At 41.4% G+C, this 17,250-nt stretch overlaps 1 protein-coding gene across 1 annotated transcript in view; it reads left to right on the forward strand.

The window, feature by feature from the left end:
* Nucleotides 1–16,696, forward strand: part of LOC139760526 (uncharacterized) — a 58,938-nt gene extending 42,242 nt beyond the window's left edge. Inside the window, exons 3-6 of the mRNA XM_071683834.1 lie at nt 2,980–3,115; nt 3,876–4,061; nt 9,406–9,479; nt 14,216–16,696. Of these exons, the coding sequence (XP_071539935.1) occupies nt 2,980–3,115; nt 3,876–4,061; nt 9,406–9,479; nt 14,216–14,371 (552 nt within the window). The 3' untranslated portion in view covers nt 14,372–16,696. The remainder of the gene's footprint in view (nt 1–2,979; nt 3,116–3,875; nt 4,062–9,405; nt 9,480–14,215) is intronic.
* The last annotated feature ends 554 nt before the right edge of the window (nt 16,697–17,250 follow it).

The raw sequence follows: 17,250 nt of genomic DNA on the forward strand, positions 1-17,250 counted from the left end.
TGCCGTACACTTATGCCCTGTATGGTTAGCGTGTCACATTTACCAGGGAAGGGGTCCTCAGATATAGGGCGCGAGGCTTAGTTGTGGCCAAGTCAGCAGAGAGGGTTGGTTGCAGCTGGGATACTCAAGTCTTAAAACAGCTAGATTATAGTGGTATGTGGTCAAGTAAGGGAAATACGGGCACTCTTGAAATATGAAAATGGAGAATTTTTTTTTATCAAAGCCGACATATAGAGATGAGTGGTCAGAGATAAACGCAGTAGAAGAGAAGTATAAAACTAGATTTAAAGTATATCATACAAATAACAGAAATTTAAGAAATGATATTGATAAGAGCACGTTTTTATGGAGAAGAACTTCACTTGACTGCAGTAACATTAACATGAACTTTAAAACCAGGAAATTGTTTACAGAATATCATGTGTGATTTATGAACTTTCACAAATAATAAAAAAACAAAAACAAAGGATGTTGGTGGCGTGGTTGTGTTCGTTAGTGTAAACTGTTGCATTAAAATTCATATAAAGGTAGAAGTGATACAGAGAACAGTTTGGGTTAAGTAATAGCAGCAGAAGCCTCATTACTTAGACAGAGGTGTTATTGATAGTAAATGTGCTGAAGATGCAGACAGAGGTGTTATTATTAATATTGTTGCATATGCTGACGATACAGATACAAGAATTCACTGAAAATTCTATAGCACTACAGGGAAACCTCAATAAATCAAAAGTTAAACATAAAACTGGCAGGCGAGAGAAGACAGGAGTCTAGCGTGTCTCCTTAACATACTGAGAAGTCATTATTGATAAGCACTCTCCCACAACCGATGTATCAAACTATAAACGTCCAAAATATAGTGAACACACTACCCGGAATTGCTTCGAAGGTTGTTTTTAGTTTTCAGTTGAGGTGCAGCCTGTCACAGGATGGATGAGTTCTTTCATACACACACACACACACAAAAAAAAAAAAATCTATGTGAGAATACAAAAATCCCCGGTATTAGGAATCCTTTCAATGAAGTAACTAAGAATATTGAATTTGCATTCCCTATGAAGGCGAGGAGTCAGGGTAAAGATGACTGAAGTGTATAAGTGCGTGACAGCTAAAGACATTCGTAAGATGCTCATGTATCCAGTCAAGAAAGAATTCGCGACTGATTTTAAACTCACCAAATTAAGATTTAACAACGATACAAAAAAGCATCTTTTCACTGTTTTGGAAACAGGGTTTTAGAAGAGAATTATATGTTGCCAAATGAAGATAGTTGTAAATGGAAAAACTATAAAATGTTTCGAGTACAAATTGTAAAGTTACACGGATGTGAAGAGGAACTGTTTCTCATGGGCTAACAGTCGGAGTGCTCCTCTATCATAACAATATACAGGCAGTACTTCATCAGAGAATTTGCACACTAGAGTATATAGTTCACTATACCGTGCATATTACACTCCTTATTTGATGACAGGCAAGGGCTGTCATACTACCCAAGTGCACTAGGGAAAAAAATCAGCACTGAGACCACGATGAATATTTTACTCGAAACTTGATGAAGATCGGCGTTTAGTTATGACGTCACATTAAGGCGACACGCAGACCAGCTGGAGCCTGCAAGCTGGATCCTCTGTGGACAGATGTGTATCTCCTCATGGCTCAGAGTATGTTATTACACCGCACTCTTACGCTACGTGCACCTTACTAAGGCTTGGTTTATTTGCCACATGTGCTAGAGCTATTATGAGTCCCAGCAGCGCGATGCGAGCCTCGCCGAGGTAAACAAACCTTAGGCTTCGTTTCTTGCACACTGTCTTCTTAGCTAACAGCTAATCCCGTGGAGAAAGTCTCTAAACCACGACAAACGTCGTTTGGTGACCGCAAATATAACTTTTGTATCCAAAGGTTTGCGTCTGTCTGAGGCTTCAACGCCTTACCCTGTACGGTACGATGGTATTAGCTTCTTAAGTAGGGTAAATACGACCCCGGAGCACAACGCTAGAACCCTTGGAGACAGCCTCGCTTCAGACAGGCCAGGCTGTCGTACCGAAGGGTCGTAGCGTCTTACTCAACGATCGCATCATTGTGCTCAAGGATCATTACATCGTGCATAAGAGGTTAAAAAGACCAGCATAAGTTGCCACTGTATATTTACGCCAGTTCCTTTAAATGTACTGGTGTCGCCCATCGTAGAAAGCTTTCGCGACCTATTCTGCACAGTAAAATTGCTCTCAGGATAGAGAGAAAAAAAAAGGGGGAATCCACTGTAGCCGCAGCTGCTTTGAGTTTGTACTTGTTTTATGTGATCGTGTTTGTCTCGAACGACACCCAGCCTATTTAGCATTCAAGAGAATTCCTATAACTGTATCTTATTCATGTTTCAGCGGTGTTCTTTTTAAGTGACTTGCAAGGTTTATTTTGTGATGGAAGGAGAGGGTTACGGGAACACGAGTAACAACACGATCCTTTATTGGGTAAATACACATCTTATGAGAGGAGTACACGTGATGTAGAATTATGTTAAGAAGGTGAAGTCTAGTGAGGTAAACGTACCGCAAAGTATCTCTTCTACTGACGGCGCTCTCAACTCTACCACTGGGAGGGCTGAAGTGCTGCCACTGTGATCCGTCATAATGGTAAAAGGTTCGAGAAAAATGTTAGAAAAAATACCCTACACAATGAACTGCGGAGCCATGCTCACCTCCCTTGAGTTTGCAAAAACTACAACTACACAATCGTCTCAACTCCATAAAGCCAGATACAAATAAGTGAGCAGTATTAGTAAAGGGATCCAAATCAAAGAGCATGATAAAGTTACTACAGTGTTTTACACTGACGTCCCATCCTTAAAGAAAAAAATAATCTACCTCAGTTCTTGCAATTTTTTTTTTTATGTAAAAAAGTTCTCAAATTATCCTGTATTGTATCATACATGTTAGCATGTGTTGTCACTTATTTTTGTTTTCATTTTGTTGTGTGCGGCAGGACGAGATGGTGACGTGCAGGGCCCAGCTGGGGACGGTCATGGAGGAACTGGAACGCATGAAGAACATCGACTCCCGCCTGGAGGTCCTCGAGCAGGGCCGCCCCGACCTGGCCCAACAGGGCGATCAGGAGCACGGTGAGAGGCGGCATAGGGGGGGCATTAAGGGCCGGGATGGGGGAGGTGTTAGGGGACAAAGTTTAGGGCATACAGGGGAATATGATGGGAGGCACAGATGTTCGGAGGAGAAGGCACACACACGGGTATGATTGGAGGCGTAGAGGGATGGAGGAAGGGAACGATGGAAGGGGAGGGACAGTGGTTGTTGTTATGAGTGAAAGCTTAGGCAGAAAACCTAAACTTAAGAACCAGTGAGGACAGATAAAGAGTAAGTGTTGAAGAGAAGTAACCTTAACGAGAGAAGAGAGAGAGAGAGAGAGAGAGAGAGAGAGAGAGAGAGAGAGAGAACATAGACCAACTACCTTAAGAGAAACAAAGTAATCCTGAGAAGAAAAAGAGATGTAGCTCTGATAACAGAGAGATGGAAGCAATCTAATGATCAAGAGTATTTATAACAAGAGAAGACTTGCCCTCATTGTAGAAGGTAGCTGTAAGAGGGGGAGACACTCATCGAGAGAGTACATAATATTTGTGAGTACTTACGACCATAGGCTGGGCTAGTGCGTAGACTTTACCGCATATGCCAACAGTTTCTCTGGCAGTCACCCCTTTGAATACGAATCAGGGGAAGCAACAATAGAGAGGTAACCCTGAGAGAGAGAGAGAGAGAGAGAGAGAGAGAGAGAGAGAGAGAGAGAGGATGTGGTAACAAGAGTAAGACTTGGTATCCTTGAGCCATCACTGCCTCTGTGACCAAGACCATTCCTTCCTTCCGCAGGCTGGGCGGCGGCGTATTCATCCTGCCCTCAGCCCTTCGACAAGGTGGAGGGCGAGTGCTACCACTTGAAAAAGGATGAGAAGTTGGGCTGGGAAGATGCTCGCCGGGACTGTGAACGTTTGGGCGGAGACCTGGCCTCGCCTCGTAGCCTGCCCGCCCTCAGGGACTACCTCACCGGGCTGCCAGGTAGGTTATGCTGATTATGGTTATTACACCACCGAGCTACCAGGGAGGCAGCGCGCCTTTTTGGTTACTACCTCGCCGCGCTGGTAGGCTGATTGGTCAGCACCAAGGAGGGTTACTCAAAGTAGGCGGTACAAAAGTAGGCTACACTATGACAGGCTATGCCAAATTAGGCTTTCCCAGGGTAGTAAGTTGGACGAATACACAGAGGAGGCTACAAGAAGGAAAGCTGCTGTACTTGGGTAGGCAACATAAAGGTAAGTAGCACCAGGGTAGGCAGCAATGAGCCCTTAAGCAGTTCCAGGGTAAGCAGCATTAAGGTAAGCAGTACCAGAGTAGACAGCATTAAGGCAAGCAGTACCAGGGGGGTAGTGAGCATCAAGGTAAGCTGTACCAAGATAGGCAGCATCATGATAAGCAGAACTTGGGCAAGCTTTGCTGAGGTAAGCCGTCCCTGGGTAGGTTACCCTAAGGTAAGAATGTACCAGATACTGTACTTAGTACTAAATTATACTGCGATAATAATCAGTATCAGAAGAGACCACACCAAGATGGGCAGTGGCTGCTAGATCTCAGTTATTATTTTTTGTTCTGCTGTCATCAGCACCGGTTTGTTGTTCAGCAACAAAGAACTTTGTGTTGTCTGTCTGTGTACATATGATAAAGAAACCACAAACATCAAGCGGGCTCTTGGTGTTAACTGCCAAGGTAGGAACCGGGTATTTAACACGTTTATAGCTTCTAGTGATGGTAACATGGAACAAAATTAGGCTTAGTTCAGAAGCTATGCTATCATCCTCGGAGGTCGTGCCGTCGTGCTCAAGGGTCGTACTGTCATGCTTAAGAGGTTAAGAACCAAGAGTAAAGTCGCTGAGAACAGTAATCAAAAGAATAAACACTGGATTATTGACCTCTCTCTGTCAGGTAGTGTAAGTCGTTAGATGAGCTTTCACGCGTGTAGGTACTTTAAGTCGACACCAGTGATAATACATGCCCTCTGTAACTATTAATAAGAAACTATAACGTATCACATATTTACGATAGGTCTTCCTCCACCTCTCTATTTGCAAAAACGGAATCAAAATCCTTCCGTTTCATTAATTTCCTCTCATCACCTTTACTTTGCCATCCTTTCTGTTTTCCGTTATGCTGCTGCCTTCTCCCTGTTCTGCAGTTATCATTTTGACCAATGCTCTGCTAAGTTGTCTGCAAGTGTCCTTGGCTTGGATCCGAACCACGCGTCTGGCTGCTACTACTTGAGGATTGACCGTCATTTCTTCTTTCCTTGAATACCTAAGCCGTGGAATTTTCTCTCTTCCTTTATACCTATAAGATTCACAGCTACATTTTTCTTTACACCCAAGATAGCCTATTTATAGCATATTTTGCTCTCTCTCTCTCTCTCTCTCTCTCTCTCTCTCTCTCTCTCTCTCTCTCTCTCTCTCTCTATATATATATATATATATATATATATATATATATATATATATACTTTCATAGCGTTAAAACAGAGGACTGAGCCTATGAGGGAATATCCTCACTTGGCCCCCTTCTCTGTTCCTTCTTTTAGAAAATTAAAAACGAGAGGGGAGGATTTCCAGCGTCCCGCTCCCTCCCCTTTTATTCGCCTTCTACGACACGCAGGGAATACGTGGGAAGTATATATATATATATATATATATATATATATATATATATATATATATATATATATATATATATATATATATATATATAAGGGTGAAAGGCGTGCAAGGAATAGAGTGAACTGGAACGATGTGGTATAGTGGGGTCGATGTGCTGTCACTGAATTGAACCAGGGCATGTGAAGCGTCTGGGGTAAACCATGAAAAGTGTTGTGGGGCCTGGGTGTGGAAAGGGAGCTGTGGTTTCGGTGCATTACACATGACAGCTAGAGACTGAGTGTTAACGAATGTGGCCTTTTTGTGTTTTCCTAGCGCTACTTTGTGTGTGTGTGTGTGCTATTTCATGTGTGGCGGGGTGGCGACGGAATGGATGAAGGCAGCAAGTGTGAATATGTTCATGTGTATATATGTATATGTCTGTGTATGTATATGTATGTATACGTTGAAATGTATAGGTATGTATATGTGCGTGTGTGAGCGTTTATGCATATACATGTGTATATGGGTGCGTTGGGCCATTCTTTCGTCTGTTTCCTTGTGTTACCTCGCTAACGCGGGAGACTGCGATTAAGTATGATAAATAAATAAATGATATATATATATATATATATATATATATATATATATATATTTTTTTTTTTTTTTTTTTTTTTTTTTTTTCATACTATTCGCCATTTCCCGCGATAGCGAGGTAGCGTTAAGAACAGAGGACTGGGCCTTTGAGGGAATATCCTCACCTGGACTTCTTCTCTGTTCTTTCTTTTGAAAAAAAAAAAAAAAATTGATTACCGTATGAGTTTTGTAGTATGGAAACTTAGAATGACTTGTTCTTAAAAGTTCTTGTAGTAGAAATGAATGCAACAAATTTTCCCTCTATATTTTTATGAAGAATTTTGATGCAGTAATACTCTGAAAAGGACGACTGACGCATGAGCATATATTGTGTCGTTGTATACATAACAAATGTTACTGTTACCGACGTTATATGATACTATGAAATAACAGTAAGTCTCAGACTTGAATTTGCTTTCATTCATGAAGTCATCGTCATTATTAACGTAGACTACTGCACTGTTCCTCCCTCTTGCGTCTCGTTACTCTCGTTTAGAGAAAATAAACCAATGAATCCAGTAAAACCTTGACGTGTATAATCAACTGGCAGTGGCATGGTGCAAAACGTCTACAGGCAAAACTCGTTTTTTATCATGAATATGCCAAAAAAACTGAAAAGTTTATGTCTGTCCTTAGGGGGAGTAACATATTAAGAGGACTGATTTTCTTGCTGTACAGAGAAAGGCTTAGAGGCCTCAAAATTTGCCACCATAGAAGAGAGGAGAGTGGGGAATGACATGGTCACAACCTTTAAGTTTTTAATCTAGCTTGATGACGCATATAGTGTATAGTTCTTCGAAATGGGCTAGGCTAGAACAAGAGGCCATAACGAAAATAAAGAGTAAACTTGTTTACTACAGTGGATGTAAAGAAGTATTTTCTTAGTACAAGAGTAGTGGATGAATGGAGTAACATGAGTCATGAAATAGTAAATATCGACAACATACGGAAGTTTGAAAAGTCGTACGATAACCGAGAAAGTTTTAGATACAGAACCCCAGGAGTGTGGAGCTCCCTCCCCGAACAATACAAACATATGATTACAGGGATTCTCTTTATGGCACTTGTGATAGCTTGCAAATGCAGTCAGCCAGTGAGGTGACTGCACTCACTGGGTGATGCCTGCTGCCTAAGTTGTGACAAGGGACCCGTCCATTGTTAACAATGAAACAGAAGGTCGTTATATTGTGACGTCAGATATGGAAAGCCAGCCTCAGGGATGCGACAAAATATCCGGCTCGCGTGTTGCTGGGGCACAGCTCATTGTTGATGCTATGATCAAAATATCCAAAAGTACACTTAACGATGATTTCTCTATTGCTATATATGATCTATGTAACAAGAGAAATCAGTGCATGATGTACGCTTGAATAGTTCCCAATTTTGTTCGTTTACTAATACATTTGTACGTGCCAGGGACTAATCTCACTCCCTAATCTCTCTCTGTTTCACATATTTTAATTTCACCGTCCCATTGAGACTATTGCCTGACCCGGAACAAGGATGTTATAACTGCGCAGTTATACATGTCTGCGTAGTCTAGGTTTGTGATGTAATATTTTGTGGCATAAGGGTACACCCCCACCCTTTTTTTTTTTTTTTTTATTGAGCTCCTTGTAGCTTCGGGAATGCGCTCCACGCAGGAGTAAAGGTGGGATTTTGATACAGAAGGGTCCTGTACGAAGCTGCGCTCCGTCCCGTCCGTTGACAGTGATACAGTTTCATCAAAGACTACTACTGATTTGTGTTACCACTTGCCAAGCATAGTCGATTATAATTGTGCATCATTATTAGTATATATATATATATATATATATATATATATATATATATATATATATATATATATATATATATATATATATATATATATATATATATCCAGGACTCCTTTTATAGCTCCTGCAGCTTCGAGGCTGCACGACATTCTGGAGCAGATTCGACGTGACTTTCCTCAATTGACGCTGATGAATCCTCGTTGCAAGTTAACTTTTCACCCGCGGTGTAACGACAAGCAGGCGGAGTCCGGTTACACCCCCTGTGTTTATATATATATATATATATATATATATATATATATATATATATATATATATATATTTTCTTTTTTTTTTTTCTTTCAAACTATTCGCCATTTCCCGCATTAGCGAGGTAGCGTTAAGAACAGAGGACTGGGCCTTTGAGGGAATACCCTCACCTGGCCCAATTCTCCGTTCCTTCTTTTGGAAAATTAAAAAAAAATGACACCTGGACAACTCTCATGGGCACATTCAGCGCTACGCTTCTCTGACGACGATACAGCCTCGAATAACAGTTTTACTTTATTTGATTTTGTGTCATACACGTATGCATCCACACAGACACGTGTGTACATAGATGTAAACTAACTGTTTGATAAAGGGATCAGGCCACATGAGTGTAGAACTCCTCCCTCTACCTGATCATTGAGTAATCACAAGTCTGTGGATCACAGGTAGTCTAATAAGCAAATAATGGTAAAAAATAAGAGTAGAGAAGAAAACAATTTATTGGTTGTAAGTGTTGACGAGTGGGATGAATGAATCAGATGAAATAGTTTAAGTGCTTCTGTTATGACTTCTAACAATACATCACATTAAGAAAAATTTCGTAATCAAATGAAAACGCTGTAAAACACTAGATTTTCCCAGAAGTTATACAAGACCGCATACTGTTCATGAAATGATTCACGGTAGGTAGTAAGGAATATTTCAGTGCTTTAAAGAATAATTATATACATATATATATATATATATATATATATATATATATATATATATATATATATATATATATATATATATTACTTTCAAATGCGACAACCTGCTCCTGTCCTAATGACATGACGCTGAGCCCGTAATGTGTGTGTGTGTGTGTGACTTTCAGAAATATTTTCATGTAAATTTAGAGCATCGTTACATGCAGGTAAATATATCATTTTTAATGTTAAAAAAGATATAAGTAAAACGAGTCAATTAACCCGGAGGTATCTTGTACTGATGTTTGTTCAGTCCACTTGTTTACAAGATGATGTATTGTTTTGGTAATGATGATTCTCTCTTTGCCCACAGATCGCCCAGAGTACCTGTGGGTCGGCGGCACCCAGCTAGATGACGGCTCCTGGGTTTGGTCTTCTGGTCCTCAGGTTAGTACACTCACGCATCCCACCTGGTGCCACGCCCATCAGCCCCGTCACCACCACGCCCACCAGACCTATCGCTCCCCATCACCAACACGGCCGCCATCTCCATCTCGCCCACCAGCCCCATCAGCAACACACCTTCTTACCCTGTCATCACTACGCCCACCCGCCCCGTAACTGTCATGCCCATCAACCACATCACCACGCCCACCAGCCCATCACCATCACTCTCGCGAGCCCCATTACCACCACTTCCACCAGTCCAATCATCACGTCCCACATGTCACCATATAGCATGCCACCACTTCACTGCCCAATCTCCCCTGCTGTCCCCTGCCCCGAGTCATATGGTGCAGTTCGTGCTACAACTGATAGTGCCTCTGTTGCCAGCTTTTGCTGCCTGCCTTTATGCTAACCTTTGCTGTCTGCTGCTGTTGCCCGCCTCTGTTGCCACCCTCTGCAGCTTGCCTCTCCTGCCATCTTCTGCTGCCTTCTTTTGTTGCCAACCAGCTTTACTGTCAGCCTCTGCTACTTGCCGTTGTTGCCAGCCTCTGATGTCTACTTCTTGCCAACCTTTGCTGTCTGTTTCTTGCCAGCATCTGCTGTCTGCCTCTGTTAACAGCCTCTACCGCCAGCCTCTGTTGCCTGCCTTTGTTGTCATTGTCAGTTGGGGGCCTATACTGACTGCTTCTGTTGCCAACCACTGCTCCCTATATTGGCAGCCTTTAATGCCTGCTTCAGTTGCCAGCCTCCGATGCCTGCTTCAGTTGCCAGGCCTTCTCTGCCTCAGTTGCCAACCACCACTGCCAGCCTTTGATGTCAGCCTTTACTGTCTTCTGCCAGCCTCTTTTGCAAGCCCTTTACTGCCTGACTCTGGTGTCAGCCCCTGATGGCTACCTCTGTTGCCAGCCGCTGCTGCCTGTAGCCTCATTTGTCAGCCTCTGCTGTCAGCCCATGTTGCCAGCCTCTCTTGCATACAAGGGTCACTGGGTTTTGTTTTCCCAGGGTTAACTAGGCTTGAGGTTTTATGTTACGTCAACAGCCCATCCTTGGGCAGTCCAGAGCTCTTGAGAGACAGATCATTAGAAGAATTCTTTAGTTTTCGTGAGCTGAGATTAACCCTCCTTGAGTTGGACGGCTTTAATCTGGAATACGACGGCTTTTAAACCCTTGCGTATGACGATTTAATCTTCCTGAGTTCGACTTAATTCTTGAGTAAAGGAGGAATAAGTCGTCCTAGTCAAGGGGTCTTAGTCGTCGTATTTATGGGTTGATACTGGTGAAAATGTCCAACACTGGGCTCTACTGATGGCAGTGTGTGGACCAGCGGCCACGGAGAGGCCGCCACGGGTCGGAGCGCGCAAACACGGCTCCTCTTGTTCAGCTGACTCATAATCCTCTGCGATAAACAACGATCATCTTGAAACTGTTGACCGTAAAATGTCACATGAAATTAGCTTAACCCTGCGACCTTTGAAGGAGCTAAGTGCAGCCGATGTCTAAGGGAATTTGCATTTAACACTGAGACTTTAATAGGTTTAGTGTTCTTCGAATAACATTATTATAATGAATTCTGTGTACGGCCGGCATCCTTTGCTGCTGCCTGAGGTTCTACCCTACTACTGCTCACTCGTGGACGGTAACGTGTTGAGTAACTCTTGAACTTTCTTTCTGATGTTGAGGTGCGTCCCCTCTGGTGATGATAGACAGAAATACTAACAAAAATATATGTCAGTGATCTGAGGGTTTTGAATAGTTTGACCGTTGTATATACTAGGCTTACTGTTTTGTGATGGCGCTAATTGAGATACGTTTACCTTACGGTGAGTGTCTTCCCAAGAAATAAACGTAAAAGATTTGTGTCGAATAGTACACCAGCAGTGTTTTTAATGACTTGTGCTGGATTTAGAGGTGCATCACCCGTGAACCATTATGGGTACGTACACAAATTGGTTGACTTGTCATTTTATGAAAATGTCGCCGTAAAATTATAATTACTTTATGAATATACATGTAGGTATGACGGGCCAATTAAAATGTTCTCGGAAACTAAAATGCGCAGTAAGAATACGTGAGTAATGTTAGTGTATGACAGGGCCGCCAAAGCTGGCTCGACGAATGTGTCATTTAGGCTGTAATGGACACGCTTCAAGGACAGCATTAAAAGGCTTGGACATAAGATCATCATGTGTGTATCTCCGTCAGTAGTCTCATCCATTTCATCGCCACTTTTACAATCAGTATTTTGGTGAAATGTCACCCTGTTGCGTTTCTGCGTTGCGCTAATTTAGCACCGCTACCGTTAAAACTCCATGGGTATTCCACCACCATCCTCACATCGTTTATCCCCAGGAACTCCTGTGCACGCAGCTAGTTCCCTCTCAGTGGGTCTGTGTAATACTTTACTCCCTTATATAACCTGCATCTTTTCATAGTGTAGAAAGATCTGTCACCTCGGTTAACACTTCCCATGGGTTTTAAGAAAAAAAAACGGGAAGAAAAAAATTCTGGTCTCCCGCGAGGCTCATTAAGATGGGATGTTGTTGGTGGTGTTGATTTCGCCAGTTCTCTGTCTGGCGTGGCCCGCCTTACTGACGGCCCGTCCTTCTCTTTAAGTGGGATGTCCGTCGAGAAGGTTAAGCCGTGTCTTGCTTGATTGTAGTAAACTGTTCGACATAAACCTTGTATCACGTGCCACATATATATAAATATATATATATATATATATATATATATATATATATATATATATATATATATATATATATATATATATATATATATATATTCTATCTTTCTTTCATACCATTCGCCATTTCCCGCATTAGCGAGGTAGCGTTAAGAACAGAGGACTGGGCCTTTGAGGGAATATCCTCACATGGCCCCCTTCTCTGTGCCTTCTTTTGGAAAATTAAAAGAAAAAAATGAGAGGGGAGGATTTCCAGCCCCCCGCTCCCTTCCCTTTTAGTCGCCTTCTACGACACGCAGGGAATACGTGGGAAGTATTCTTTCTCCCCTATCCCCAGGGATATATATATATATATATATATATATATATATATATATATATATATATATATATATATATATATATATATGGTATGCTCGTTATTTGCGTGGAAAGTTAGCTCTCCGACCTTTAGATTAATTACTTTTCTGAAACTTCGTTGCCCTTTTGGTATTGGATTGCTCTTCTTACCATGTCATGAGGGATTTTTTTTTTTTTCTATTTCAAGCGAGAAGCAGGAAAGGAAGAAATTTCAGCTGTCATATTCATAACATTCACATATCCCAGATGTTTAGAATTTGTCTTATCGTTTACTGAGTCAATTCTATTGCCTTACTGCTTTCCTTCGACCGCTCTTACCCTAGGTTGGAACTCAACTAAATTTTGGCCAACACTTTGTGCTGAACCATGAATAAACGTAATGATTGTAGATTTCACCAGGCAGAATGTAAATTCATTCATTATGACACTTAAAGTTATCAACAAGCACTTGCCATCTTCTAGGGACGACGACACTATCTTTTATTCTCTTATGAAGAATATTAGAATTGCGTATTGCGTCGTTCCTTTGTATGAATGCTACAGATTGTCTGGGAAGCTCGATGTGGTCCAGCAGCTTGCTTTTCCCCTGCGTACCTCGCCGTTGATGTCACCTCTCACTGCAATGACTAGCGATCCTCTACTGAGCGGAGTCGCCTATGATACGCCTCCCTTGACCATTTGTTGTTGTGAGACAGCGTATAGTGGATCTTTCAACCTTTGGAGCACAGTGATACGTCCCTTGAGTATGATGGCATGGCGTTTTAATTTGGCGCATAAGGAATAGTTTTAAGGCCTAACGATCGTACTCAAAGGTCTTGCCGTTGTGCTCAAGAGTCGTGCTGAAGGATTGCACTGTCTCGGGTTCAGTAGGGTTTCGGTCGTATGTGATTTCCTACTAGTTATATCACAGGCTTGTGTGGGGACTTCGAAGGTCAGCGGGCGGTGCAGCTGTGGGTGCTTCATGCATAAAACCCTCATAAGGCCTCATCAGTGCTATTTGGTGACGTCAGGGGCTGCTCACATAACTGTCTTCATTATGCCAAGGAGCTAGCTAAGAGGGAGTGTTGGGCGGGGCGATAAAAGGACAGCACGCAGATATTACCCATATCATCAGCACTGACCACACCACCTTTACTGACAACACAGGCAGAATCTTCAGGTATGCTTATGCTTCACACGAACAATAAAAAGCCATAGTAAGCTAAATGGTACTAGGTCTGCCCATAAAGGCTGAAACCATATTACCCACGATTACTTACACGATAGTAAACATACCAGCAGTATTACTGACATGGTTACACACACCATTACTGACATGGTTACACACACCAACACTGCTGAAATGACGACTTTATTCATTGACACACCGTATACTAACTAATGACCACATTGCACTTCCCAGTAAAGTTTACACGTAAAAGAGAATAACTTGACGCGATGGAGCGATACCAGGCACGGATGGTGTGTGTGATACCCTTGGTCACTTTATTATCTAAGTCATTTGTTGTGACTATGTCCACAGTTTGAACAGCCTGGTGGCGTATTGATCGGACTGAGGTAGGAAACCGACTGCCAGTGATCACAGTCCTTGTGTCGTTATAATCACGCACATTGTATTTCAGTGTTCGATGTTTTGTTACTCATACATTTTGAACACCACTGCTGAGGTTGAAACACACTTCTGTTACAGGCGGGCGTGCCAATCGACATGAGCAAGGACACCTGGAACGAGGAGGTGCCCAGCGGCTCCGGCAAGTGCATGGGACTCTTCGGCCAGAGCTCGTACCGCGCCTACAATTACGACTGCAAGGAGAAGGACTTCTTCGTTTGTCAGTACCAGTTCTAGAGTCCACCTGGCGGCGGCGCCTTACGCGCTTGAACAGCCATCGGACTCGACGCCTCCCTACGTGGCTCGACAACGCTTATTTTTGTTACAGTTTATTTTGATGTCAGTAATTTCTGAGTAATGTAGAGTGTGTACCATGGAAATTGTACAACTAATATTTTTTTTTTCCAAAAGTGATTGTATCAGCCAGCAGCAATGGGAAAGAGAGTTTGTCTTCTCACGGACTGAGAAGGTAAACAAAGGTCGTGAATAATGTTTTTCCTTGTTGAAGACATTAAGGAAAAATCAATGCAAGAATCATGGCTAAGAGTATAGTTCTAGTAACTAGTTACCAGTATTTGGCAGTAACTTGTATAGCTAGCATTACTCACATCCAAAGTGTTTGTTTTTGTATCATATGAAATTGTAAGTATATTTATTGATCAGTGGAAGTCCTGCTTAACTTTGGTCTATTATCATGCATCACGTGGAGTGTGGAGGTTAGCAGCAGCAGGATAGTGAATGGCATGGTATGACCGTACCTGTGAAGGATGTCATGGTGACATGTCTTAGTCAAAAAGCCCGGACTTGCGCAGCTGTTAACTGTTACCTCCACGTCATGCACTGCTTTAGCTGTGCTCTAAAGTGATTAATATGAATGTGAAGATGCCTTTTGAAATAGATATATCCCTGGTGGAAACTAACGAATATATATATATATATATATATATATATATATATATATATATATATATATATATATATATATATATATATATATATATATATGTTTCCTCCAGAATATATTGAATTCATGTCAGAAACCTAAAGTATCCTTGATCCATGCGTACCTGTTACTGTATATCTAATTAGAGAAATTTGTTTGTATGGTAAGCCACTTACTACGTGAATGATATATACATATATATTTTTTCCACAAAGCTTTAGTCTTCTACGAGTAATCATAGTTTCCGTAATATCTTTAGAGAGAATCACAGTGTACCTTATTCTTCGCACCACCACCTGCATCACATTTTTTTTGCCTGTCACTTCACTGCTAGCTGACCCTCTTCCTTTGGACATACCAATCTTACTTCTTATGTGGGCATTTAAGTTTCTCGATATAATCGTTCATTAGATCCAGAGTCACTAGGGCTTTTGATGCCAAGCTTAACAAAACTTAATTGATCAACTTCTCATTTCATATTCTTAAGCTGTGTTTGTTTGTTTTTTAGACAATCGAGTGAGTTGGAGCTATTGGCATTGACCCTCCCACAGTGCTTGGCAAAAATGAATATCTTTTAAACAGCCAAGCATTGTGGCACACCTCATGACTTTTGTCATCTGTTGCACACCAGCAGCACAACTACTTTTACACAGTCCCGCCTGGTATGTTCGGATGAAGAGGGCACTACTTCCCCCTTATCCACTTTTCCTGGAATACTCATTAAAAGAAAAAAAAAAAAGAAAATTATACGAAAATGTTCCTAAATCAGTTTTCAGTTTAGTTTTCCTATACTATAAGTGAGCAATACTCCCACATTAATATTTTTATATTCGTTCCTGTCGCATGATGTCATCAAGTTAGTTACCAACTCGTCAGGTTCTCTGTTCACCAACTACCAGTTTGTAGACTTCATTCAACTTTTTCATAACTCTGTTACCAAAATTTGAGAAATGGTTTTATTGTTACTTCCATTCATTTGCAGCTATATTAATATACAGTAACCTGACCACTCTCCATCCACTTTTTGTTGTCTCCCATGAGTTTACCGCATTTAAGCTGCCCCTCCTTTTTTTACGACTACTAAGCAAAAATATTTACTGTTGATTAAATTTACCCTTACCCTCAACTTGCCACATTCTCACCTGCAAGAATTACCGTAGCGTAACAACCTTCTCCTTTCACTTTTCTACAAGTTTAGTGCATCAGAGCGCTTTCAGCTCCCCAACTTCCCGAGGAAGATATTGCGCCAGCAGGTGCTTAACTATAATGCATACTGTAAAGGTTTCCAGATCAGCAGCTAATAATGGTATGTGCAAAACTTCGAAATTTGACAAAACCCCACTTTAGTAACTTCAGCCATAATCCAGTTTATTATTGACACATGTGTAAAAGCTGTTATATAATTAGTGACTGGGAAGTTATACTGCGGGTATTTTATGCGAGTTATGGCTGACAATTGAATTCAAGATTTTGACTTGGAGAACTTGTAATATAATTATGAGAAATTTAAAGTATTTTTCTTTTCAAGAATCTTTGTACTCCATTTGTTAGCGGGTATTTATTTCGGCAAATAATTGGAAGACTGTATTGATGGTGACAATAAAATATGTCTAATTTAAGATTAGTGTATTATTTACAGAGAAGTGAATTCCTGACATCGTTTGTTGTATTGTCCTCAAGACTTACAGTCTAAGAACCCAAATATTTGAGACAAAATACCGATGTTTGACACATTTTGATGACAATGTTTTATATACGGAAGAGGCGATTTTTCTTTAGACTTTTATTCTTTTTGCTTTTTGGTTTTGGCCGCTGCTTGCACTGAGTAAATGAGGATCTCAGACCCAGGGGCCAGGCCACGAGTAAAGAACGTCTAGTCCGCTCGGACAGTTAAGCAAATAACCTCGTAGGTATACAGCTACTTATATATCACTGATTCCTGGATCAGAGGTAATTTGGAGTTTTATCATTAACGTCCCCAGCATTTTTTCCCCCTGTAGTGAACGAGGTCATACGGGAGTTCTTAGGTTGAGAATGGGTCACATAGACTTGTGCCAACCTCGCCTCAGTAAGTATAAGGTCACTCAACCCCATTCCATGTTTGCTCCGGTTCTGCATGCATAACCTGTACTGTATTTTCTCGCTCTGTATTCAGTCCTCTGAAGGTGCAGTA

Source organism: Panulirus ornatus, chromosome 37 (assembly GCF_036320965.1).
Source record: "Panulirus ornatus isolate Po-2019 chromosome 37, ASM3632096v1, whole genome shotgun sequence".
NCBI lineage: Eukaryota > Metazoa > Arthropoda > Malacostraca > Decapoda > Palinuridae > Panulirus > Panulirus ornatus.